This window comes from Rhipicephalus sanguineus, chromosome 3 (assembly GCF_013339695.2).
Source record: "Rhipicephalus sanguineus isolate Rsan-2018 chromosome 3, BIME_Rsan_1.4, whole genome shotgun sequence".
Lineage (NCBI taxonomy): Eukaryota > Metazoa > Arthropoda > Arachnida > Ixodida > Ixodidae > Rhipicephalus > Rhipicephalus sanguineus.
The window spans coordinates 176,801,794-176,828,865 of record NC_051178.1 but is presented as its reverse complement, the minus strand read 5'-3'; the positions used below and the strand labels follow the sequence as shown (position 1 = coordinate 176,828,865).

At 47.6% G+C, this 27,072-nt stretch overlaps 1 protein-coding gene across 1 annotated transcript in view; it reads right to left on the bottom strand.

Annotated features, from left to right (window-relative positions):
- The window catches only part of LOC119386121 (sodium-coupled monocarboxylate transporter 1), a 76,138-nt gene that overhangs the window by 31,982 nt on the left and 17,084 nt on the right, over nucleotides 1-27,072 (bottom strand). Inside the window, exons 11-15 of the mRNA XM_037653466.2 lie at nucleotides 26,128-26,214; nucleotides 24,335-24,510; nucleotides 16,042-16,142; nucleotides 14,227-14,345; nucleotides 13,354-13,555 (exon numbers count right to left, since the gene is read on the bottom strand). Of these exons, the coding sequence (XP_037509394.2) occupies nucleotides 13,354-13,555; nucleotides 14,227-14,345; nucleotides 16,042-16,142; nucleotides 24,335-24,510; nucleotides 26,128-26,214 (685 nt within the window). The remainder of the gene's footprint in view (nucleotides 1-13,353; nucleotides 13,556-14,226; nucleotides 14,346-16,041; nucleotides 16,143-24,334; nucleotides 24,511-26,127; nucleotides 26,215-27,072) is intronic.

Below are 27,072 nucleotides of genomic sequence, written 5' to 3'. Positions count from 1 at the left end.
GGTGCGCTCCGAGGTTCGTCCGAATTAACCGGGTTGCGGGCAAATATGACCGAATTAACAAGAGTTTGATACCATTAAACAATGCATAAGCTTGCCGCGACCAGCGAACACGTCCGAATTATCCGATTTTCCGAATTAACGAAGAGTGAATAACGACCTTTTAGCGTATAACTTTCCATTTTCGTCGACTGACCAAACAGCAAATGTACGGGGCGCTTATTTGCTTACTCCACTTTCACCTACTTATGCCAGGGGTTTAGAACTCACGTCAGCTAACGAGCCGCAGCCACCGAAAATTTATTCCCACAAGGGCCAGGACACAATCACGAAGGTAAGAGCGGGGGGCGGGTAGGAATAGCTTGTACAAAATGTCAAGCCATGCATAAGCATGCTCCCGCCGCTATGTCAGGGACAATTTTCTCCCCCCCCCCCTTTCTCGCCCCTGAAGTGCATTGTGCTTGCACGCTGCTCGACCAATATAGCATTGAATGCTTAGGTTTGTTTTGTCGGCGAACACAGTGAAAATCCAGCGCCACAATCACGACGTCGAGGAAGAAGCACACAACCACAGCGCTGATCGGCCTGTGTCCCACATTGTGATTTCTGTGCGCCACACCAGCGGGCCGCGTTAATCCTTGGATTATGCCGCTTTTGAGACATGGCGAGTTGACGACGCAGTATGAACGTCTGCATTACGCCATAAAAATGTGTATCTAGTACATTGAATCGGTGTATTTCATATAAAGTTATTCGTATTAAGGCCGAAAGTCTTATATGCCTCATCAAGCGGGAAAAGTGACCTGTAATGCCATGTGACGCTCCCCTCCTAGTCCTTTTCCTTCGTCCATGTACAAGCCCTATCATTAAACACACACACACACACACACACACACCCACACACACACACACACACACACACACACACCACACACACACACACACACACACACACACACACACACACACACACACACACACACACACACACACACACACACCACACACACGAGATCACGGGAAATACATCATCTCATTATGCGCTCCTGTCGACCACCGCCACGGGACCGGCGAGGCTGCCATCGTCCGAGGCGGCAGAAGAAATGGCCATAGCCCTAGCAATACTCCATAGTGGCAACGAGGACACACTTGTCGTGAGTGACGCCAAGACGGTGGTGCGAAACTTTACCAAGGGATGGGTCTCCGTCGAGGCGGCGCACATGCTGAACGCCAGAGTCGTGGACTTCAAGTCCTGCGCTATCACCACCAAATCTCTCAAGTGGTTCCCCACGCATGTGGGAGAGCTTGGCAACGAACAAAGACCCGACCTCCCGTCGAACCACAACAAGCGCGCCCACCGCGTCGCGAGACCGCTAACCCGCCGCGACGCGGACGAAAGGGCCACCGCTGTGCGAGACATCGTCGATGGCGAGGCACCCAAGGTTGGAGGACATTCTTCTGCGACGATGATAACAGACCCCGAAGCCTTACAAGACTGCAAGGACATCATGGTCACGTACCACGAGATCTTCAGCCACTACAGGAAAACGCCACCCCACAAGCAGCTAGAGAGGTCTCAGGCGTCTGACCTGAGACGTCTGCAAATTGACACATTCGAATATCCCCGGCATCTGAACAGGCTGTGTCCGTCGCTCCACCCGTCACCCGGCTGTCCGTGGTGCGGGCACGAGACAGCCGACATGGCACACACACTTTGGAAGTGCGAGTGCGGTATTCGCCGCCACTACCTGGACGAGGGAGTGTGTACCCCATGACGACTGGCTGATTGGTGGCGAGCCGCCCTTCTCAGCCCACATCTAGTGGACTAAATCTGGGCTGTCCAGCGAGCCAGGGCTATCGCCGAGGACGTCGCACGATGTTCCCCGGACGACGGCTCCTGGAGGACTAGCCCGGGTCAGTGATTCCTCGTTGGACTCTAAATATTTTAAAGTTCATTACCTACCTACCTCATTATGCGCAAGGATCAAAGGTCATCACAAACTTATAATTATGAAGGAAGCCTTTTATGTCTCACGCGAAGCACGAAAGGCTGGCTCAAAAAACCTAGTGACCGCTAAAGCGCGGAACTGTGCGCTACCTTTGCCTTTGCGGCCTTCGTGTGAAAAAGAAAAAGCAAAGCGGCGCTTGTGCGATATAAATTGAATGTAAAATAGTCGCACCCGATGGCTTTGGTATTCAAGCCGTTTTAGGAGAATGCATCAGGGGCACTGTGAATCTTTTTCCTGGTTTCTAGGATATTCACGATCCCTCGGTTTCCTTCAAAGCCATCGTGCTGAGGTAGCCAAAACTTCTTTATCATATTGTCGCGACGTCAAGACAGAGGCCGTAACGCACGGAATGATCGCGTCTTTTTTTTTCTACAATTTTCGCTTTTAAGTACATGTGAGAAGTCTGGGATGCGTGAGAAAGTATTATGAAAGAAGTAAACTTACGGATTAGCTCGACATCTACGGACTACGAACTGGCACAGATACAGGTTGTCCTGTGATGTCATTTTCGGCTTTTAGTTTTCGTACTTTGCGGAGTATCAACGTGAAATATTTTCGCTATAGCCAAAGTAAAATGTAATGATTAGTGATGCCGAAAATTGCGCTCAATCTGAAGAGAAATAAAGTAAACCGGTAAGAGACAGGCCAAGATGGATATAGTCAGGATAAAAAAAAAATTAGGATTTTTCCTGACAAATCAGACGATGTTTTAGAACAAAAAGAAAATATGGACGTGGAATGATGAACAATACCTTAACCACACTGATTTACGAAACAACAATTTGAAGGTAAATCATGAAGGCAAGCATTAAGTAAATTCTCCAAAACTATAAAAAAATAATAAAGAAACGACAACGCGTCAGTATTACCAACTCCAGTGATCAAGTATAATTACTAGACTGTAGAAACTGGAACACCACTATGTTAGTTGGCGAAATCATTTACTGTTGCTGAGCGCTCACTTATTTTCTCTGATAATAATATCTGGGTTTAACGCGCCAAAACCACGATATGATTATGAGGCGTGCCGCAGTGGAGGGCTCCGGAAATTTTGACCAGCTGGTGTTCTTTAACGTGCACTGACATCGCACAGTACACGGGCATCTACCACCACGCCTCCATCGAAATGCGACCGCCGCGGCCGGGGTCGAACACGCGACCTTCGGGTCAGCAGCCGAGCACCGTAACCGCTACACCACCGCGGCGGACTCTTAATTTCTCTAGTATTAGCAAAAAGGTTGCTCGTGGTGGTGTTGCACACGTCACCGGTCTCAGGAAAATTAATAGTCGAAACAGTGCTACACTCCAAGAAAAAAAAAAGGTCAAAAGGGGATCACGGCAACCGACTCTCTTCGGTAATTCATTTGACCCCTTTTGGAAGGTAGAATCAGAAAATGATATTTAACTTTTCTGCAAGAGTCAGTTGTCACTCTTGCAGCGCGTTTCGATCGGCTAGCGTGTCGAAGACGTCGCCGTCGCGTCGGCACTGGCTATGCACGAATGAAAGCAAATCTTTTCTGAGAAATCGCTTCAAAATTTGGTTTCAGAATAAGCACTTCTTTGCGCCAGCGTATTCCGACACCCAAGCACATCCTCCGGCAGTCAGGGGCACGCCGTGAGCGGTTACAGACCGCATGTTTTACAAACGTAACCCATCTTTAAATACTCAGCAAACACATTCGAGTACGAGCACCCGAACGACACGCAGCGCGCGCGGACGCCGTCTACGTCGAGATCAAACATGTCATATGCTATAATTGGCGCACATAACTCCCACAATCACGTAAACTCACTTGATTCTGTTACAGCATCATCGCAGATGTTGGCGAACCATGAAAACAGCAAACAGAAACCAAGGGAAAAAGTGCACGGCGGCGACCGCAACAACGCGCGCCGTCGAAAGTCTATCGCTTTTTCACCTTACCGGCGAGGCGTGTCCCACTTAAGTGACCAACGCGTACGTGTTGGAAGCATCCTTCTATGTCTGTACCTCAAACTAGCGTCTTTAAGCCTAGAAAAACCATAATATATAGTGCGTCTAAGCGTTCTGTAGACGGGCTTTTTTTTACGTTCCCACGCGCGGAAGCATGCTGCACACTCATGGTTGATAGAAATGTTATTATGAAGTAAACTAAAGCGCATCTCCAAACGACATCTTGCACCTTCAGCAGTGCAGACACAATGTGCGATCAGCAAAAGATGACCCTTGATGATTGTTTGCATCGCTCATTTTATGGGAGCTTGTACAGCAACGCGCATAACGGCATCCGCAACAGACCCGCGGACGCAGGCTGCTGTTGGAAATGGCTGGCAGATAACTTCCGCAGAGCTGCTGCAGACGCCCAGCTAAAGCTGTATAATTAGTACCTACGAAAGCAGTACACTCACCGTTAACGGGCGCACGTTGTTCGTGTCCGCTGCTCCATGAATATTCCGCCCTCCTAGCGTGACTTCGAGCACGGAGCCTGGCGTCAACGCCACCGAAGATGCGCATTTTTGATCGAACACAAAACTGCACGACAGGCAACTGACGCAACCCGTGCAACCGGTGCAACGCACAACGCATTCCAAGAGACCGAGCAAACTGAGAGAGAAGGCCGAGGCGCGGCGCCAGCCCGGCTGGCTCCGTCGGCGAGGGAGGCGAGCCACAGCGCCAGAACGGCGCCGAACGGCAAACGCGCGATACGTATGGCGCATACGACTGCGCCTTCATCGCGGAAGCCAATCGAAACGCGCTTTTGGAGAGTCCCGTGACTCCAGCCCAAATGCTCTCTTTCTCTCATCTACCTTCCAAAAGGGATCAAATGGACACCCGAAGAGAGTCACGCGGCCGTGACCCTCTTTTGACTCTTCTTTTTCTTAGAGTGTACTCAGTTACTCACACTAATAGTACCCTCATGAGTGCTCACTCACGTTCAAACTCACGACTACTCACACTCATGAGCACTCACACACGTTCATACTCACGCCTACTCACCCTCATGAGTGCTCACTGACGTTCACACTCACGTCCACTCGCACTCATGAGCACTCACTCACGTTCATACTCATTCCTACTCACACTCACGTCCACTCACACTCATGAGCACTCACTCACGTTCATACTCATTCCTACTCACACTCATGAGTACTCACTCACGCCCACTCACACTCATGAGCACTCACTCACGTTCATACTCACATCTACTCACACTCATGAGTACTCACTCACGTTCACACTCACGTCCACTCACACTCATCAGCACTCCCTCACGTTCATACTCACATCTACTCACACTCATGAGTACTCACTCACGTTCACACTCACGCCTGCTCACCTTCATGAGTGCTCACTCACGTTCACACTCACGTCCACTCACACTCATGAGCCCTCACTCACGTTCATACTCACATCTACTCCCACTCATGAGTACTCACTCACGTTCACACTCACGCCTAATCACCCTCATGAGTGCTCACTGACGTTCACACTCACGTCCATTCACACTCATGAGCACTCACTCACGTTCATACTCACGACTACTCACACTCATGAGTGCTCACTCACGTTCACACTCACGTCCACTTACACTCATGAGTGCTCACTCACGTTCACACTCACGACTACTCACACTCATGAGTGCTCACTCACGTTCACACTCACGACTACTCACACTCATGAGTGCTCACTCACGTTCATACTCACGAATACTCACACTCATGAGTGCTCACTCACGTTCACACTCACGTCCACTCACACTCATGAGTGCTCACTCACGTTCACACTCACGACCACTCACACTCATGAGTGCTCACTCACGTTCACACTCACGTCTACTCACACTCATGAGTACTCACTCATACTCACACTCACGTCCACTCACACTCATGAGTACTCACTCATACTCACACTCACAACGTTCAAATGAGTGTGAGTGAGTGTGAGTGAGTGCACTCATGAGTGAGTGTGCCGAGCTATGCATGATTTTCATTTTAACTTGTGTTTTTATGTTCGCCACACAGTCACGTCGCGCAATACCAATTTCGGGGTAGAGCAAGCTAGCGAAATGGCCGCCAGCGCTCCATGAGCGTGGCACGTAAGTCATGCTGTACATGACATGCGTGTCATGATTTTCATGTTAACTCGTGTTATTTATGTTCGTTACACAGTCACGTCACAAGATACCAATTTTGGTGTATATAAATCTAGCGAAACCGCCGCCAGCGCCCCATGAGCGTGGCACGTAAGTCATGCTGTACATGACATGCGTGTCATGATTTTCATGTTAACCCGTGTTATTTATGTTCGTTACACAGTCACGTCGCGCAATACCAATTTCGGGGTAGATCAAGCTAGCGAAGCCGCCGCCAGCGCCCCATGAGCGTGGAACGTAAGTCATGCTGTGCATGACATGCGAGTCATGATTGTCATGTTAACTCGTGTTTTTACGTTCGTCACACAATCACGTCGCAAGATACCATTTTTGGTGTATATAAATCTAGCGAAACCGCCGCCAGCGCCCCATGAGCGTGGCAGTAAGTCATGCTGTACATGACATGCGTGTCATGATTTTCATGTTAACTGTCATGTTAACTCGTGTTTTTATGTTCGTCACACAGTCATGTCGCGCAATACCAATTTCGTGGTAGATCAAGCTAGGGAAACGGCCGCCAGCGCTCCATGAGCGTGGCACGGAAGTCATGCTCTACATGACATGCGTGTCATGATTTTCATGTTACCACCTGTTATTTGCGTTCGTCACACATTCACGTCGCGAGATACCAATTTTGGTGTATATCAAGCTAGCGAAACGGCCACCGGCGCACCATGAGCGTGGCACGTAAGTCATGCCGTACATGACATGCGTGTCATGATTTTCGTGTTACACCTGTTATTTGTGTTCGTCACACAGTCACGTCACGCGATACTAATTTTGGTGTATATCAAGCTAGCGAAACGGCCGCGAGCGCACCATGAGCGTGGAATGTAAATCATGCTGTACATGACATGCGTGTCATGATTTTCATGTTAACTGTCATGTTAACTCGTGTTTTTATGTTTGTCACACAGTCATGTCGCGCAATACCAATTTCGTGGTAGATCAAGCTAGGGAAACGGCCGCCAGCGCTTCATGAGCGTGGCACGGAAGTCATGCTCTACATGACATGCGTGTCATGGTTTTCATGTTAACTCGAGTTTTTATGTTCGTCACACAGTCACGTCGCGCAATACCAATTTCGGGGTAGATCAAGCTAGCGAAACTGCCGCCAGCGCTCCATGAGCGTGGCACGTAAGTCATGCTGTACATGACATGCGTGTCATGATTTTCATGTTAACTTGTGTTATTTATGTTCATTACACAGTCACGTCACAAGATACCAATTTTGGTGTATATCAAGCTAGCGAAACTGCCGCCAGCGCACCATGAGCATGGCACGTAAGTCATGCTGTGCATGACATGCGTGTCATGATTTTCATGTTAACTCGTGTTATTTATGTTCGTCACGCAGTCACGTCGCAAGATACCAATTTTGGTGTATATCAAACTAGCGAAACGGCCGCCAGCGCACCATGAGCGTAGCATGTAAATCATGCTGTACATGACATGCACATCATGATTTTCATGTTATGACTTGTCATTTATGTTCGTCATACAGTCATGTTACGCCATACCAATTTTGGTGCACATTCGATGAACCAAGCGACCAGGAGAGCACAAAGTCGTAGGCGGCTAGATAGATAGATAGATAGATAGATAGATAGATAGATAGATAGATAGATAGATAGATAGATAGATAGATAGATAGATAGATAGATAGATAGATAGATAGATAGATAGATACATAGATAGATAGATAGATAGATACGCTCAAAGTCGCAGAAGTTCGCTAAGAAATGCTTCGCATTTAAAAGCAATGCTTGCAGTTGTTCAGCGAGTGAAGCGACAGTGTTGAGAATGTAGCAGTTACAAAAGATGAGCTCTCCGATTATCTCTCTATGGAATCGCCCTCCTGTCCATCTGAAGTTTTATTCTGGAAAAACAAGCAGCAGAGATACCTCAAGCTTGCCAGGCTGGCAAAAAAGATACTAGCAATTCCGGCGACGAGTGCAAGCAACGAACGTAACTTCAGTTCGGCGGGCTACATAATGCAAAAGCGCCGCACTTCGTTGAAGCCGCAATCGTTGGACTGCTTGCTGTTTTTGCACGCCAATTTGTAATCTGTGTAATAGAGACTGTTCGTCGTGTGTCGTTTGATCATAGTTGTTATGCTCAATAAAATGCCAAATTACCGGAGAACGATGTTTTGTTTTCGCAGTGAACCTTCAACAAGCCGGGCCGGGCCGGGCCGGGCCCGGGATTGTGTTTTCGTACGTCGGGCCGGGCCGGGCGGGCTCGCAGCCTTTTGCCGTCGGGCTCGGGCGGGCCTTCGACAAAGTCAGCGGGCCCGGGCCGGGCTCGGGCTCGGAAATACGGCCCGTGCACAGCTCTAATTTCCGCAGCCCTCCACTACGGCGACCCTCATAATCATATCGTGGTTTCGGGACGTTAAACCGCGACAACTATTATTGTTATTAGCAACACTACCGCGGCCCCACGCACAGATGGCGCGCCCACGCATTGTTGTACTAATGTTTTCAAGAAGGGAGAAATATCATCTGTAACGGAGCGGCCAATATACTTTGCCGTTCAAACTCATGTGCGTCAGTCCACTGCGCCTGTATGTATACATGCAATATGCCAAACTTTTACATCCCTGGTGCCCTCTATGCGATAATTCCCTAAAGTATAGGAAAATGTATTTTTTTCGCTCACTTTGTTCGTAGGTAACAAGAATGAAACACAAGTGTAAAAACTAACTGTCACATTTGTAACTTATTTCTGCGTGAGCACCGCGCTCCTTTCGAAAAAGCGGCCGCTGCAGTGGGCCAAGCGACCTTCGTGCTCTCAACGCGAGACGCACAAACCACCGCGATCACGAGATAAGCGCACGCACAAGCGACCACGCCCTGTAGACGCGGGCGCTCGTCGCAGCGGCGACGACCTTTCAAGAGCGCTCTTCTACGCTCTTCGAGCCCGTCGCGCCATCTCGCTAGTGATAACGAAAACACACTGTAACAAGAATCTCTGAGTACAACCACCCGCAAATGGTGTATATAAATAGCTCGCCGTTAGCATTGCGAAGAACGTGCCGTCCGTGGCCGAATCGTTTCGCGCTGCGCGCTGCGGAGCAAGCGGTCGTAAATTCGATTTCCGGTGACGCAACTTTTTCTTCTGGTTTTTTTCTTTGCGCACTGTTAGTCTTTATATTTTACAACGTCATATCCGTGACGGAAATACGTCAGTGGAGCCGTGGTGGACCCCGGCATAAAACACTTTCGTGTTAAAAAAAGCAAGCGCCTGTCCTGCGTGTGAGCCTTGTCTTCGAGTTTTTTCTTTCTTGTTCTTCTTCGTGCTTCATTTATATCCAACAAGAAAGTTGTTAACAGACAACGAAGCCTTGAAATGATTGACGGTGGCCAAAAAAGGGATGCAAAAAGCCATAGTTTCGACAATGTGACTTGTTTTCATCGGGACAATAACATGTCTCCTTGGCAGCATTTGTATAGAAGACAGTAAGTTGTAATGTTAAAAAACATGGCTGATCCCTCTGTCATAGGAATCGGTATAACACGAAAGTGAAACGTGTTTTCACAGACGTAGTTGAGCGTGTGTTGTGCATTCTTTCACCCCAAGCGCGAACGAATGAATGCTACAGCATCAAATTGTAATGTTACGCGAAGAACGGCAAGCCGCTCGAAACTTACAATGCGCTGCTCAAGCAGAAAGGACGCGCGGAACGAACATACACAGGATGAGCGCGAACTGTCACAGTTGTAACTTATTTTCTCGTTAATGCATTAAGCTGGGCTAGTTGGTATTGATTGTATGCTTCCATATTGCTAGCGAACACGCACAAAGGACGACATAGAAAGAGACAGGACAACCGCTAAGTTGTCCTCTCTCTTTCTATGTCGTCCTTTGTGCGTGTTCGCTAGCAATATGTAACTTATTTCTGTGTGAGCAGCGCGCTCCTTTCGCAAAAGCACCCGCTGCAGTGAGCGAGGTGACCTTCGTGCTCTCAACGGAAACTTACAGGCAGAGCGCAAGACGTAGAAACCATCGAGATCACGAGATAAGCGCCCGCACGAGCGACCACGCCCTGTCGAGGCGCGCGCTAATCCGCGTGGGGGACGACTTTTAAAGCGCGCTCTTCGAGCCCTTCGCGCCATCTCGCTAGTGATAACGAAAACACGCTGTACCGCCGATCTCTGAGTACCGCCACCGGCGAATGGTGTACATAAATAGCTCGCCGTTCGCATAGCAGAGAAAATGCCGTCTGTGGCGGAGTCGTTTCGCGCGAGCGATCGAGAGGTCGTAAGTTCGACTCCCGGTGACGGAACTTTTTCTTGTAGTTTTTTCTTTGCCATATGTTAGTCTTTATATTTTACAACGTCATATCCGTGACGGAAATGCGTCAGCGGAGCCGTGGTGGACCCCGGCATAAAACACTTTCGTGTTAAAAAACAGCCAGAAAGATTAGCTCCGATAACAAAGACAAGGGGCTGTAATAGGCGATGCTGTACTGCCACTTTTTCTAATGCGTATGCATACCAAAAGGGGGATGAATATTCATGTGTCAGCGGGCATTATCAAACTCATCGCCTGAAGTTGCAAACTAAACATGAACTAAGAAGGAATTGTCATTGGACAGTTGGGGAACTAGCAATAAATAGTTGAGCTGTACCTATACTCCGTTTCATACATCAGGTGCAACGCTATGGAAGCTAGCGAGACTTCTTGCAGTAGATGCGTTCGCGAAAAGAAACAGTTCACTGAATTTACCACCCGTAAAGTGATTTTTTTCCCTCCTTAGGCTGTATAATAAAAGAAGGTGATTTGTGCCCAAGAAATAAACGTACCCCGTTATTTACAGTGCTGTCGATAGTTTGTTCTGGATCGCTTAGCGTCTCTTTCTTTTTTTGTATCGTGGCCTTCGCGATTAGCACTGGCAGTGCGCTGCAGGAACTCATCGCGGAGGCCAAGCAAAAGACAAGCGGATTTACACATTTTGCTGGCCGAACTTCTTGCATAGCTTCCACAGCGTTGCACCTGATGTATGAAACGGAGTATAGACATGGCTAACTCATAGTACAAAAAGTGTGAATGGGAAACGAAAGCAAGTATGCCTCGTCTAATGCTGAAAGAGAGAAAGAGCGATAGAATGGACAAATATATAAAATTGAATGTAATGTATAACTTTGGCTCCAGACATCCCTCGTTTGACCAGTTTCGGCAGCGATGTGTCGCAGTCGGGACTGCCAGCATCTACATTAAATCAAAAGCGCAATTGCGCAGGTGCACGTTGTTTTTTCTGCGTCAGAGACACCTGCGTACTCTCAACCATATATATCCTTTATAGAGCTGGAACATGCCTTCCCACTTCAGTTCCTGTGCCACATTTTATTTAATCGTTAAAAAAATATTCATTAACCAAGCGTGTGGCACATGTGCATGTTTACGGGATTACGCTGAGGTAGAGCAATACGCGGAAAAACGAAGAGCGTTACGCGTCGTTAAACTCGGATGTCAACTATATGGCATAACGAATGTAGCATGCAGAATGCGAAAGCAGAATGAATGGGCTTGGTGGTGGACTGCAGTCGCTACACACAATAAACGACGCTATGGCGTTTAATTCGTCATTGTGAACACGCCGACCATGTAACACTGAAGAAGACTTCACAGTAGAGACACTACGCAAATTGGGATGAGACGTAATAGGTCAACATTGGCGTAGCTGTGTATAGTGCACGGATGGAATCTGCATGGAGGAGGACTCGATGATACGCCACTGAAAGGGTGGTTGTACTTAGTTCATCAGCCATGTATGTTACTGTAAGGCACAACTGACATTATTGTGGGATACAGAACAAAATGAGGCTCTGAAAGTAACTCGTGTTGTAGTGTGTTTCAGTGTATGTATGTACGTGTCTCATTGTGTGTATGTACACCAGCCGTAAAATGTCGACCCTGCCGCAAAACTATCATCATCATGAACGGGTACGTATCACAGAATTTGGGCAAATCCCACTACTCATCACTGCTACGGCGTGGCCTGTAACAACACTGATGGGTGAGAGTACGAGTACAGAGAGAGAGAGAGCGAAAGAAAGAACGAAACAGAGAGACGGAAAGAAATATAAAGAAAAATTCTACCGAAAGACATTATTCACGAGGTGGGATTCGAACCCGCGTACACTCGCTTCGAAGGCGAGCGTCCTAATCACTCGGCTATACAGGCACGCTAGTAGAGTATAGCATAGCCTTGTATAGTATGGTGTAGCAAAGTGATGGGAAAGGGAAGTGAGCGTGAGGAGCGGAGATGTGATGGTGAGGAGGAGGGAAAGGAGGAGGGGAGAGAGTAAAGCGTAGCACAGAAAGAATGAGAAAGAGAGAAATAGAAAGAAATGCAGAAAGAAAAAGAAAGACAGACAGATGGAACATCAACGAAAGAGAGAAAAAGGAGTAGAGAGAGAAAAAGAAATAAAGAAAGAAAGATAAAGAGAAAAAGTCTTGCCGAAAAAAAATTCTTCGCGAGGCCCCCGATCGTGTCCAGAGAGTCATGGAGCGTCCTACGAAAGTGTGTGCTCCCGAGGAGGAAGCCGCGCATCTCGAAGCTATAGACGTATCGGTCGACGGGGAGCGAGAGCGGCGGCGGGTCCGTGCTTCCCTGTGCCAAACTTTGCTCGACTTAGTGTAAACATTAAAATCTTTCATCTATCACTATAAATGGCAGTTGGAGTAGCACCCCAAACCTCTCGCTGTCTTAACGTCCCCTGCTATCGTCAAAACGCAGTCTTTCTTTATTACTGGTTAGCTGGCTTGTTACTGCTCGAAGCACGTGTACATGTGATTTTGTGCGCCCATAGTAAGGGTTGCCAAGTTTAGAATTTATGCACTCAAAGCTAATGTAACCCTTACTTTATAGGCGCACAAAATCACATTTGCCGGTTACCACGTTTAGAGTGTAGTGTGCATAGGCGCTGCAGGAGTCCGTAATTATTAGAAGTAGGTACTTGCGTCGTGCGAATTATTCTTTGTCATTAGTGTTCGGACGTTCCCTGGTATTTCTTCAGTGATCTTTAGTGAGATATAATTACGTGAGAGAATTTTTTCGTCCAGCTTAATAGAGCGGTAAGGAGGTGCACCTGGTCAGGGGCTGCGTCGGCATCGACCCACACTTGTTTTACATTTCCCGGTGGAGAGACGCTCTCTTTTGTGTGTGTAAGCGTGAATAGTGCACTATAAGTGCAAGGAGTACTGACTCGCAGTGAATGTCGAGTCATAGCGCCGAGGCTCCACGGGATGTAAGGCAGCGCCCGGGAAGAGCTTCTCCGTGAGCGCCTGGATGTAGGACACGTTCTGGCCCAGTATCTTGGGGTCCCGATCAATCGGTGGTACAATCGTCTTGACGCTGGCTTGTGACTGACTTCTGCGTTGGCTCTGCTGCTGAAGCTGAGGCGCCACCTGTGAACACAAAAAAGGGTACGTTTACGGACATACAGAAAGAAATCGCAGGCGGGCGAGGCTTTAGTGACGTTGTTCTGCTGTCGAGTGTTCGTTCTGTTTATCACTTCCGCGAAACAGGGACTATAGAAATAACATGCATATCAGATCTGCCCCACTCGCTCCGTGTTCAACGCCACTGATTGCTACGGAGACAAAATCATTGTGAATGCTCTCAGCGGATATGGCGTTCCACTTCAGAAAAGAAGGGCGCGGGTTGGAACCCCGGAAGCTCTGCCGGTAAGGGTGCAGTACGAGAGCTTCCGCGTACCTTTTCATGAACGTTAAATAAACCTGATGGGGTAAAATATAATCTGGGAATCTTCATCACTTTTCTACGGTGTAAGAATACTTTTTAAGTGTGCGGTGTAAGAAAGTATTTGTTTTTACACCGTGCGCTTATCATAGCCTCCATGCTGATTTTGGACACCATATTAGGCTTCTCATTTGGTGCTAAACAAGCACTCTAAGCAGTCGGGCTCAAGTGTGATGCTTATGTCGGACAGCTTTTTTCTCTTTTGTTTCTCAAATTTGCGGAGAGGGAGTGCCACTGTATGCCCTACCCCTGCAGGAAAAAAAATCCTGCTGTTTATTAAAGCTGATATCTATGCGAGAACAAGTATCCCACTCACGTAATCCTGTCCGAGCTTGAACCTGAAAGGTCTTCTGAATCGTTCCGGAAGGTACGGAAACAGCACGTCCACGATGGGGCAAATCAGCTTGGGGTTCATTTTCTTGGGATCGTTTGCAGCTACAGGAAAGAAGGAACATCAGTATAACGACGTTAGAATTAGACGCTACAGTTGTTACGCTGTTCAGCACTTGATCACGCCGAATTATCATTGCGATGAACAGCCACATTGCATCGAAACTCGAGTGGCGAAATTATTTGCGAGAAAAAAAAATAAAACATCCGGAAAGCAATGGTAAAATAAAACGATACAAGCATTTCTCTTCCTAGTCTATTATGAAAGGGTCGCTTACATCAAATTTGTTTCTCTTGTAGCTAGAAATCATAGCGACTTCTTCTGATCGGTCGACTGGGTGTGATATTTACCAGCGCCGTTAACTTTCATCTGTTTTCAAGTTCCTTGTGTTGTACTGCACCGGTTTCGGTTTTTAAAGACACACGTGCAGCACGATGCCTAAATATAAGCGTGAAAGGCGCCGACAGCTGTTTTTTCTTGAAAATGAATGGCGTAAAGCACGTTGCAAACAAAACACGACATCTGTACGAGAAAATTTTTGCAGTGACCGAGGCAGCTTGCGGTAACGGAATACGCGCATAGCTTATTCCGCATCGGTCAACAAGTTGTTGCAATACTAACAAAAGCAAAGCTTTTGCATTGTGCCGCGTGATTAAATAACCTCAAACTCGAGTTAGGCACTGTAGTGTGGCAAGATGTGGGTAAGAACTATAAGAACTATTTTTCACTGGATATTAGAGGCCACCGCAGTGCCCAGTGATTATGGTGCTTGGATACTGACCCGAAAGACACGGGTTCGACCCCGGCTTCGGCGGTCGCATTTCTAACGTGACGAACTGCTAGAGGCTTACGTACTGTACAATATCAGTGCTGGTCTAAAGTATCCGGAGCCCTCCACTACGGCGTCTCTCACAGCCCGAGTAAGTGTGGGACGTCAAACCCCATAAACCAACCAAGCAATCAACCAACCACGCGATGTTAGTGGACTCGATTTATAACTCGGCGACAACTTTTCTTGACAGCACTGTGGAAGCTACAGAACCAAAGCGCATGCCTACTACGGCGCCAAGAAATAGTACTTAAGTTTACTGATAATTTTATCATTGGCCTTGCTGAAATAAATGCTGCTTTACTTATTATGAGACACAGACAGTTGCCGGAAGTCATAGGTAAAATACAGGTATTGTTAACTTTACAAGAATGCCTTCCTTTACTTTCCATTTCTTAGGCAACACCGCCTTTTCAGCACGCCAGTTTTCCAAGGTTAACATGGCGTCCATGGCGTAGTGGTTCGGTGTGTGGCCGCAAATGCGCTGTTAAAGTTCTCCAAGAAAAATATACTCGTAATAGGACACTAAAATGTGCACTGAACAACCGAAATGTCTCTCCCATTCGCATTTTTAGTGTGTATAATTTTCTAAACGCGTTAACGATGCGAGCGAGCAAAACCGGAATCAGCCGGAAGCTGGCGTACTACTTGCGAAGCAACACGAAGGTGTGGAAGCCCCACCTCCGTAGCCTTCGCTCCACTGTCAAGATAAGTGGTCGCCGAAGTGATCCTCGTTACTGTTTTCCGGGTTGTTCCACTGGTAGTGCAGGATATAATCTGAGTAACATAACTGCGTTTTGAGAAATTTCTGAACATTCGCGAACTCTGGCCGCGTGTGAACAGTCGGTGCTAAAAGTGGGCTTGCATTTAAAGTTCTTTCCAGTGTTAATATGCAGGCACGTTTTTCTTACTCGCATAGAAGCTGGCAGGAATGCCGACCACGAAGCTTACGAGGAACGCCACCAGCGTTTGCCACAGGTAGGACAGCGAGTAGACGCCGTCACCGATGTCCCTGGATTTTCGATAAAGATGAGCAAACAGGGCAACCAGTTAACACTTTAATTTCTTCGGCTCAGTCAATCAGATAGGTTAGAGGTGCGTCTAAAGCCTCTGGTTATGTGCCAGCGCATGAACTTCCACGCGTTGGCACATAACCGTTTTTCCTATCCGCCTCGTGCATCGGTATGGTGGCGCCACCGCTCGGCTCAGGCGGTTGCACCACCCTCTTTCAACCCCCCATAGGATCCCATGCATTTTGAATGAAGTTTGCGATCTCGTTGCGCAAAAACAAACTAGCGCCATCTCTCAACAATACGCCACACCGACGACGCAACACTTCCTCTTGCTTCCACGGATATGCCATGCTCCAAGGTCACCCCTCTCTCCACTTTCTTTTATTTCTTTCGGTGGCCGTGAGAGCGCGCGCTCTGCACTGTGCAGTAGCACGTATTGATTACGTGCTTGCGACACCTGCTTTTGCACGACGTCTCACCCGCATGAACATCGATGAAAATGGTGAATTCAGCATAGGAAGCGACCACAACCGAATCAAGTTGAGCTTTTCTCGATCCTCCTGGCGAACCATTGCGAAGGAACATCGCAACCCTGCTGAGAGGCACCTCCCGCAGTCGGAGTATGCGGCAGTCGCGGAAGCATTCGAGCAGAACTTTCAACCGACGGAACCACCAACATATGATCAATTTGTGCTCGAACTGAGACGCATCATGAAGAAGCACGAAATTCGCGTAAATTTCCGCGGCGGCCTACGGCGCAAAGGCTGGTGGGACGAAGAGGTACAAAGGGCCCTTATTGCAAGGCGAACGGCGAATCGCCTACACAGAGCGGCTGTTAGGACATCACCCGGAGAGGAGTGCATGAGTACCTGGGAGGAATACCTCCGCCTCAAAAGAGAAATGCGGGTCCTCGTACAAAGCAAAATAGCTCAGCATAATAACAAACAATTGCGAGCTATCACAGAGGCAGGGCGTAACGGTGCAAACAAATTTTGGAAATACGTGTCTTCGTTGGATCGCCAAACTCCGGCACCTGAAATTCGACACCACTCCAGCAACCTACCGGTCACGGACCTCGCAGCGCACCTCACGACCCACATGCAAGAGCTCTTCAATCCCACACATGACGAATCGACCTCAGCAGTAAACGGCGACCCAGATGAGCCTCACCAACCAAGTGAAGAGGACCATTGGCAGATAACGAGGATCGCTCTTGAGCGTGCACTCCCGCGTATCAGTGCAAGTACTGCTACCAGTTGCAGTTTTCAGGCGTGGAGACCATTGATGTGCAGCTTCCCGACGGAGGAAGCATTCCGGTATCAGATAAGTACCGGTATCTCGGTGTCAACCTTTGCACCTCCGCAGATCTCTATGACAAGCAAGAGGAGCACGTTCGACAGGCTTCGGTGAGGGCCGCCAACGTGTTGCGACGGCGGAGTCTGTGGGGGTGCAACCGGTTTGTACTGGTGCGTGAACTGTGGAAGGCAGTACATGGGCCAGTGCTGACATTCGCCAACGCCGTCATCTGCCTGTCCGCAGCAACACGCCAGTGGTTGGAAAGAGGTCAGCGGGAGGTTGGGCGACTGGCACTGGCGTGTCATGGACGTGTAGCTGACGAAGCTGTACAAGGTGACCTCGGATGGTCAAGTTACGAGGCACGAGACGCAAGGAGCAAGGCGGCCTACGAAGGCCGTCTTCGCCTCATGAACGACCAGCGGTGGGCCCGTCGTGTATTTAGATACACAGCTATCAAGGGCATGAACACACCATGGCGCAGGCGTCTCCACAATCTGTGCTCTCTTTTACTCTCTTTTTACTCTCTCTTACTCTCTTTTTACTGACCCCGTCCAGGAGGAGAGTGAGAGAAAATGGGCAATAGGAGTACGGAATAGAGTGCAGGAAGCTGAGACGTCGATGTGGCAGGCGGCTATGGAGAAGAAATCTAGCCTGGCCCTATACAGAGCCCACAGGACCACCATCTCCGCCGAACGATTATACGACAATAGTGTCGGCAGTGCGCTTCTGTTTGAGGCCCGTGCTGGAGCGCTCCGCACTCGAGTGTATCGGCGTCACTTCGACCCGTCGTTGGCTGACGGCACTGTGCAGTGCAGGACATGCGGGAAGGACGAGGAGAGCATTGAACACCTGGTGCTTCACTGCGAACGCCTAGTAAGTAAGTAAGTAAGTAAGTAAGTAAGTAAGTAAGTAAGTAAGGTGTTCCTATTCCCTTTTAACACAGGGCAGGCAGTTTAAGTGCCACAGGAAGAAAAAAATGTAAACAAATGTCAAGTGTTTTCGTTCTTCTTTTGTTCGTGCATAAGCAGAGTGTCACGGGTCACGGTGTCGCTTAATGCACACACGCACACACACACACACACACACACACACACACTCACATACACGATTGGCTTGGTGGAAGTCGAGTCAAGAGTCGAGCCAAGCCATGCCGTGTTCTGCACCTCCGTGGCCGTTTAAACATGGCGGATGTTTACCGTTGTAGGGGGTCACCTATCCAGCGGCCGTGTTTGGGAGTTCCGTGATGCTAGTACTTTGTCTCAACCACTGTTTTCGACTTGGGTCTTGAAGCATGACTGGCCCTGCCAGCTTCTCGTCAGTCTGCTTTGACCCATTGCCACAAGGCGGCGGAGTGTCGGTGCGCGGGGCCGCAGAAAAGGGTGTGTGGGGCGTTTCCCTGGCCGATGTGGTCGCGACCTCTCTGTTAAGACGATCCCAGCGTAGCAGGAGATCCTTGGTGTAATTGACCCTATCGAAATGGTTTTCTTCTATTTGGCCCGACAGGCCCAGGAGTTCCGGCAGACTTGGTGAGGTGCGGGGTTTATCGTGCAGGCGCGGGCAGTCCTGTAGAACGTGGGTGACAGTTTCTTCGGCTGCTCCACATAGGCGGCACGACGGTTCGGAGTCAAAGAGTTCATGACGTCGTTGTTGAGTCGCCAGAGACCCCGTGCGAGCCTAGAATAGTAGTGCGCTTGCTTTGTCTCCTCTGTAATATGGTTCACAGCCCGGCGCTAATTTATGTGTTGCATAACACGATAGGCTGTGTTTCTTGGTGACCGCTTTACGCCAGATGTCCGTGCTGATCTGGGTGATCCATTCGTTCACTTCCTGACGCCATTCACTTTCTTTTTTGGTTTGTTGGAGTTTTGGGTTCGGGCCGAATTTTGACTCTAATGCTGCAAGTCGTTGCATCCAGAGGGTTTTAATACCTTTGTATCGTAGATGCAGGTATATTCGGCTGCTGAAGTTAGTTTCTGGCAGGAATTTCAGTCTGCCCATGTATTGGAATTTAGATCTTGCCTCCCTAATTTCGAAAGGTGACCACCCCATTTCACCTGTTATGGCAGCATTCGATGTACAGAAGTTTCCGCCCAACAACCACCGTCCCAGTTCATTTTGGTGTCTGTTTAGACACTTCATTGTTCCAGTTGGGTACGTAAGTGCATCAAGCGCATACGTTGCCGCTGGGACAGCGAGCGTTTTCCACAGAATACGACCCACCGAGTATGGGTTGTACGAGTGGCGGGAGAGATACACTCTGCCTTTTAGGCGGTTTGATTTCTTTGTAACTAACTCTGCTTGTTTTTCCAGGTAGTCTTTTTTGTCGGTTATTTCGATTCCGAGGTATCTATAGGTTGCCGTCTTTTTTATATGTTTTCCTTGCAGTGTGAAAGTAGCTTCGTCAGAGTCTGTGTTTAGGCTCATCCATTGAGTCTTTCGGTGTTGAATTTGAGGTGGTCTTCGGTCGCACCTTGGGAGCAGATATCCAAAAGGTCTTGGAGGTCTGTTGCCGATTCAGCTAGAAGTACGATGTCATCAGCAAATGCCAAACATGATATTTTCGTGTATACTTCTCGGTTGTCTGTTGTTATCGTCGAGAGTCTCAGCCCAGGTCCCTTGTCGTTAAGTGTTCTTAAAAGGTTATTTATGAATAGATTAAATAGGGTTGGTGATAATGGGCACCCCTGTTTCAGGCCCACTTTTAGGTTCACTTTTTGGGATTTATGTCCATGGAGATCATATACTGCTGTGCAATCTGCATAGAGTGCCTTCAGTAGTTCAATAAATTCTTTATCTAGGGGTACATCCTCAAGCTTTTGCCATAGTTTGGCATGAGAGACCGAGTCGTAGGCTTTTTCCAGGTCTAGGAAGGCGAGATAGAGTTGTGCTTTTTCTTTGTGCTTCATCTCTATCGCTTGAGTGAGAGTGAATATATGGTCACTTGTGCGTCTCCAGGGTCGGAAGCCATTTTGTGATTCACAGAGTATATTGTTTTTTTCGCAATAGGTTTGTAGCCTGTGATTTAAAATTGTACTGAAGAGTTTCAGGGCGTTGCTAAGCACTGCTATTGGACGGTAGGCATTGATGTCATTTTCTGCTTTCCCTTTGCCTTTGTGGATAAGTTGTATACGAGTTTCTTTCCATGTTTCTGGAATGTCACCTGTTTTTAGGATGTCATTGAAGCAGTTGAGCAGCGTTTTTCGGGCATTTGTACGTAGAGCTTTCAGGAATTCACTTGGAATATCGTCAAGGCCAGATGCTTTCTGGTTTTTTATGGCACCGATGCGTCGTTTTAATTCTCCTTTCGAGATCTCCCAGGTCAGAGTTTCCGCTTCTTTCTGTTCTTTAGACCGGCCTTCTGTTGTGATATTTGTGAGTTGGTGTATTGGTATGTCGTAGTTTGCTTGTACAGATCTAAAATGGTGTGTCATGTATTGTTCTATTTCTCCTTTTTCGTGAATACTGCCGCCATCTCCTGTTTGGAGAGAAACCATCTTGGGCCGGGCATTTCGTGGTTCCATGGTCTGAATATATCTCCAGAACTTCTGGCTGTAATGTTGGCGTTCCTTTCTTATTTGTTCTTCTTGTTGCTTGAATGCTTTGTCCATCTTTTGTGCAACCATCACCTTCACTTTTCCCTTTTGAGCTAGGTATTTTTCCCAGATGGCATCTTTTAGGCTATTGTTTTCAGCTGGTGTGTGTCGGTGTTGTCTGGAGAGTTTCTTTCGTTCTTGTATCTCCTCTTTTAGTTCTTTGTCGAACCATGGTGTCGTCCGTGTTCTGTTTTTTCCAGTTGTTTTCCCAATGGTTTTATTTGCCATGGATAGACATTTCTCAATGAATTCTTTATATGTGAGAGAGTCCTCCATCGATTGGTCCAATTCTTCTGCGAAGGTTTTGAGGCGGTCTTCATCTCTCACTCTCCAGTGTGGTTTGGTATGCACAGTTGCAGAGTTCGTTTGGTCTTGTTTTTGTTTTAGGGTTACTGTAATTCGGTTGTGGTCACTTCCACAGTTGTTGGATTTGTCTTCGTCTATGTGTATGGATGTTATATGTAGGTTCTGCGAGACCTTGTCGTTGTATAGGACGTAGTCAATAGCAGACTTGCTCAATCTGCGTGACCATGTGTATGTTCCCCTGCATGTAGGGTCCAGGTTGGCTATGTGTAGGTTACATTGCTTGACCAGCTTGCGAAAGTCGGCTGCATGTTTCTCATAGCCTTCCAATTCAGTTATGTGGCAGTTGAAGTCACCTATAAGGAGGATTGGCTTGTTCTTATATGTTTGTTCTATGTCTTTTTTTATGCAGTTATAGATTTCTTCATTCCAAGTTTGTTGTTCTGAGCCGGTAGCCATATAGGCAACACATATGTTGAGGTGACATTTATCGAGTTTCGCAGTAATCCACATGTGTTCTTGGCAGGCATCCTTTCCCTCTTGTGTGGTCTGGTCTTTTGTTATGAACCCAACTCCCCCTCCTCGTTTATGTCCTTTTCTCCTGTTTTGGCCAAGCCAACTAAGCCCTGTGTGTAAGAGTGGTTTTTCCTCGTCTCGAAGGTGGGTCTCTGTAAGTGCATATATGTTGATGTATTCTTTGTCTATCTGGTTCTGTAGTTCTGCCCACTTGAGTTTACTGCCGCCTTGTATGTTTAGTAGGCAGATTTTGAATTCTTTTTCCTTTCTTATTGTTTTTTGCCTTATACGTCTCTGCTTGCGGTTTACTTGCGCTTGTGTTTTTGGGTTGTTTTTTCTTTCTTCGTGTGGGCTGGTCGGGGCATTTTATCTCTCTTTCACCTGCGACGGTTCGGTTGGCTCATTTGTGTGAATGCTGTTGTCATAGCTTTCAGGAGGGCTCGCATTGTGTGGTCTTGTTTTGGTAGACGTCGACGAGCTTGTGGGGGGCTGGCGTGATGTTCCCTGTTTACTCCTAAAAAATTGGCAACTTTCATAGCCAGGAGGTGCCCAACATGGGTGCCTGTTGCTTGTGTCCTCGTCAGACAGATGGCGCCACACTACCGGAGGCACTCGGCTTTGTGAAAGACTGTGGCCACTGTGGCGCACCGGATAGAGGCGGCAGCCGCGATACCAACGTGCACCCCCTGGCAGCGACAGCAATAACAAAAGCAAGGCTTCTACAGTGGTGGTCAGGGAGACAGTGAACAATTGTGATGTTCATGGACCAGTTGTGATTTTTCTTTCTTTCTCTCCTTTTTAATTTATTTGTTTCTCGTTCCGGTCAGGACACTTAAAGGTGCCCCCCCGGTATAAAGGGGAAGACCACAGACATCATCATCATCATCAGTAGCGCAACCGACAAGACCGGCTGGGCTCGTCGCTTTCGTCGCGTCTTCCTTGAACGTTGCAACGTTAGTATTGTGTTAAGGCGGTGGCCACACGTCGGACGATGAGCCCTGATTTCGTTCAGCTGCCATCTCATCAACGGCAATGTTTCAGACGCCTCAGTTGTGGACTTTTGTCTGTTGGTTGCTGCAACCTCCTGCAAGACCGCGTTTTTCCAAGTCAGCTGTGTGTGTAGTTCTCGGCGTCGTAGCAGTTTGATGACGCGAGGACGTCAACTGGTGCTACATCGTGGGAACCACTGAAGTGACTGCAAGCTTGACGACATTGTGCCGGAATATTCTAGCGTACTGTACGCGCACGATTGTGCTACAGTTAAAATACCGCGCTTGGCCTCGCGCGTCAACCTGGTACGCCTGTGTGCAACAAGTGTGCTGTTATCGTTGTTGCGTCGGTTAATATTGAATTGCAATTGGAATACCGTTTTTGCAAAGGTAAGTGAAGCTGTAAGTAGTTGCCCTTCTATATGCTCGCTACTCCACGAACATTACTTCTAGAATCGCATTTTATGTTGAGCTGCACGTACCAAAGGAGAATTTAGCATACGAGATACATTACACGCGTGCGCATTTCCTATATAAATCTGAGTGATGTCACGCGTGCGCATTTCCTATATAAGTCTGAGTAATGCCATGCTCAATTTAAAGCGCATGTGTTAGAGGATTGTGGCTTCAATGGTGAAAGTGATTAGATATTCCGAAATATGTGATTGCAATGCAGTAGAACATTCTCATATGTTAACACGGTCTGCGAACAAAAAAAAAACGCTGTGTGAATTTTTGTCGGTCATTTGCTAAAGCACTTTCACGCATTATTATGCAGCTGTGTGACGGCTGTTAAAACGTTCAACAAGTTCGATTTCGGTTTTTTGGCCTAGTTGAGTGCTATGAGTGTCGGGCGAAGATAAAATCGCGTGTCTTTTGTGCGTTTCTTAAGCAGGCATACAGCCGTAATAGTCATTGTTGTATTGTTTGGGGTGTTCAATAAAACAAGAATGCTGTTTTGTACTGCAACAGTTTTTATTTCATCTGTGTTAACAGATCACGCAAACAGCTTGGACACATGCACGTAAGAAACGTACGCAGTGCATCGCGCGCGCGCATAAAAAAAACGGGCCTGTCATTTTAAAACAAATAATATAGAACAGTCGACGTAACAGACGGCATGGTTGTCTAGTGGAGCAGCGTCGGCAGTACAAATATCAAACCAGAATGAAAAATGAATAGAAAAACGGCGAGTAACGGGCGCTTTGCCCACGGCTTCTATGAGCCGCGCGTATCCACCTTTCGCCACCGTTCGCCGTTGGTGGCGCCACCAGTACAACTCAAAGCAGCAGCGCACGAGGCGGATAGCAGCTTTCGCAAACGGACTGCTAAATGTATCATCAAGCAGTTAATACACATTCCCTGTAAGCAAACTTCTAACGTAACAATACTAATTTCTCAAATCCATAGAAAAGTTGAAGCTCTTCTTCCACGTAACTTGACCACGCCTCATTTTCCTCGTCATAGTAATAGGTAAGTTCGAGTGGCACTTACTCTTCGGTAATGATTGGGTGTATGTATGGCTCGGAGCTGTTGGTGACGTTTCGATACAGCGCGGGGCAGCCGTCCACTGAGAGCGGCGGCGACGGGTAGGTGGGTGAATTGACCAGGCTTCCAATGCTTATCCACAGGGAGATGCCCAATGACGTCAGCAGGCCTAACATGGCGCCCTGCGTATGGAAAGAACAACAGCGCAAACTGCTGCTACACATTTAGGAAAGGGAAGTCTAGTCGCCTGTCTATATAAGGTAAGCAGTGACAAGGTAGGCTTTAGAAAGGGAAGCCAAGTTTGGTAAACTTGCATTCGTATGTCATGGCTGTGCTCATGCAGGACGTTTGCGCTCAGAGTGACGTGATTCAGAGTGAATAGTTGTTCAAGTGAACAAGTCAGCAAGTAAATTATTCACAGGTTTACTGGTGAACGCGAGCTCATGACCTGCTTACGACGTAAAGGTGTGGTCAATGGAGTCTCTATGAAGTCCAGCAAAAGGCAACCAAGGGAGTGGCAACCATAGATGAAAAATTTTGAGCGTGTTCTGCAGGGTCTTACATCATATATTAAAACGAAGCTTCCTTCACAATTTCCAGAAAACAATACATTTTGAAGTATCCGGCATGTTTTTAACGTGAACTGTATAAGGCTAGCTTTTGGTGTCTGCTACACAATTAATTTTTTTTGAAAACTTAAAACACAAGTTATAGCTAATATTAAACATAACTGTTCTGATTTGTATGGCCTTCAGAAACCGAACGACGCACGCGGAATGGTGTCACATTTCGTATACTCAAATGGCTCACACAAAACTGCATGATGAGGCCCTCCAAAACGGTAAAAGTATTTGCTTCCCCTGTACTTACTCTAGGCCTGCGATACTTAGGTGGAGCAGACAGGGCATAGATATTTTTTTTAAATTTAAATTTCATTTATTTTTCGCCCAATTCCACTTTAACGTAATGTACTTAGTATAAAGAAGCGTCACGTAAAGCGCGAGACTACAGCAGTGGAATTCCTGCGCAGCTGTTTACCCTCGGGCGTTCTAAAGTTAGCGTACTCGCAATAACGCCTACACACTACGCATTCCACTATAGAGTTCAACCTGACTCTGACCCTTGTGCATCATTCGTATTTAACTGCTTCGTTAGCCTTCGAGCAACAAAACCTATTTATGAGATAATTTAGGAGGGAAAGACTTGCTGGATTAATAACAAGATAAGAAAATGGTCAGAAAATACATGACAAAACAATCAGAGCGTGACAAAAGGTGACACAAGCAAAAAGACAATCACGGCGCTGACTTTCATTTCTGCTACAGTTCGTTGGCGAAGCAGAGGCCATTTTGTCGCGCTCTTTCTGGCGTGTGTAACATGTATCAATTGCTTGCTTAATAAGCGAATGCTCACCTGAATTTATGCTGCGGCTTTTCGCGATAGTCTGACAATTTGTTACTAATATCAATGCTTCGCCTCTCGGAAGAAACTACCACTTTTCTTTTCTTAGAAAGTGACTATATATATTTTAGTTCGTATACCTTCAAGATTTTTACAAACCTTTCCGCCGTTTCCCGTCATTCTCGCTTTGTTGCGCGATTAGACATGTTGAATGTTAGCGGCTTCAGAAAAGATTACATGAGCCAGCGTAAACACATACGTAACGTCGTGCTATCGTAAGTAAAACTTCGCGCGACTGCATGGTACCCTCGGATGTGCATATGACCCACTTGGCAGAATTGGCATTGTATACATAACTTCCAGTCGCAGGGAACAAACAATGACAATAGAAGTCATACCTTCGATGAGACATGTGGAATGAATACACCCATGGAGAAGAGGCCGAGCAGTGGGCCTCCAAGTCCGCTGTTGATCGCCGACTGTGCCTACAAAAAGATTGTGCTACGTTGTTGCACGGGCTCACAGAAACTATTTTGTGTACGGACAAACGCACGTTAGCAGTAGATATTTATGTGACGAGAGTACTCGAATGTACTCTGAAATCAGCTGCTTCCTCTGAATTTGCATCGTTCCACGCAACGTTCCAAGCTCCATGCATAAGTACAAGTTTAGCAGCACAGACTTCGCCTGCCCAGGTCAATATCCGAAGGGCAAATAAAACAATGGACGCTTCAGCTGTATCCAAGCCAGATAGCTAATTATAGGCCTCACCAATCTTGTACGCGTGCATTGGTGCACATCTCTCTCCACGACGATGCCTAAAGAGATAGCGATAGCCTATATCTGGAGCTCCTTGGCCACACCTTCTCCTTACGCCACTAAAAAACACATGCAATCGTCATGACATCTGATATTAGTAATTAGAATCTGTTCGGAAATAAATGTCAGTGCTAAGGTTGCTGTTCAGTGAACAAGTCCAACCCCGCATTTTCGAATATTTTTTCTTGCTAATCATCGCTTTTGCGGGCATTTGACTCAACGATAACATGGGCCCGAGGCGCAGTGAGCGCGGACGTTCTGACATCCCTGCCACTGATACTGTATCTTGTCGAGGAATTTTGCAGCAGAGGATGAGCCAGGAACTTTAGGCATTCCAGCATGACTTTGTAGCGTTAGCTACACTGGTCGAGGTTGAGCAGTATCGCATGGCTTCTGGAGAGCCGTGCTGCGCAAGCGCGAGGAGCAGGGACGTCACACGGGGCACAGCTGGCGCGCCGGAGCCGCCGCCACCACGCGCGCCTCGCGCGTCTGCGCATTCTAAAGGGGTGACGTCATAGCCGCGG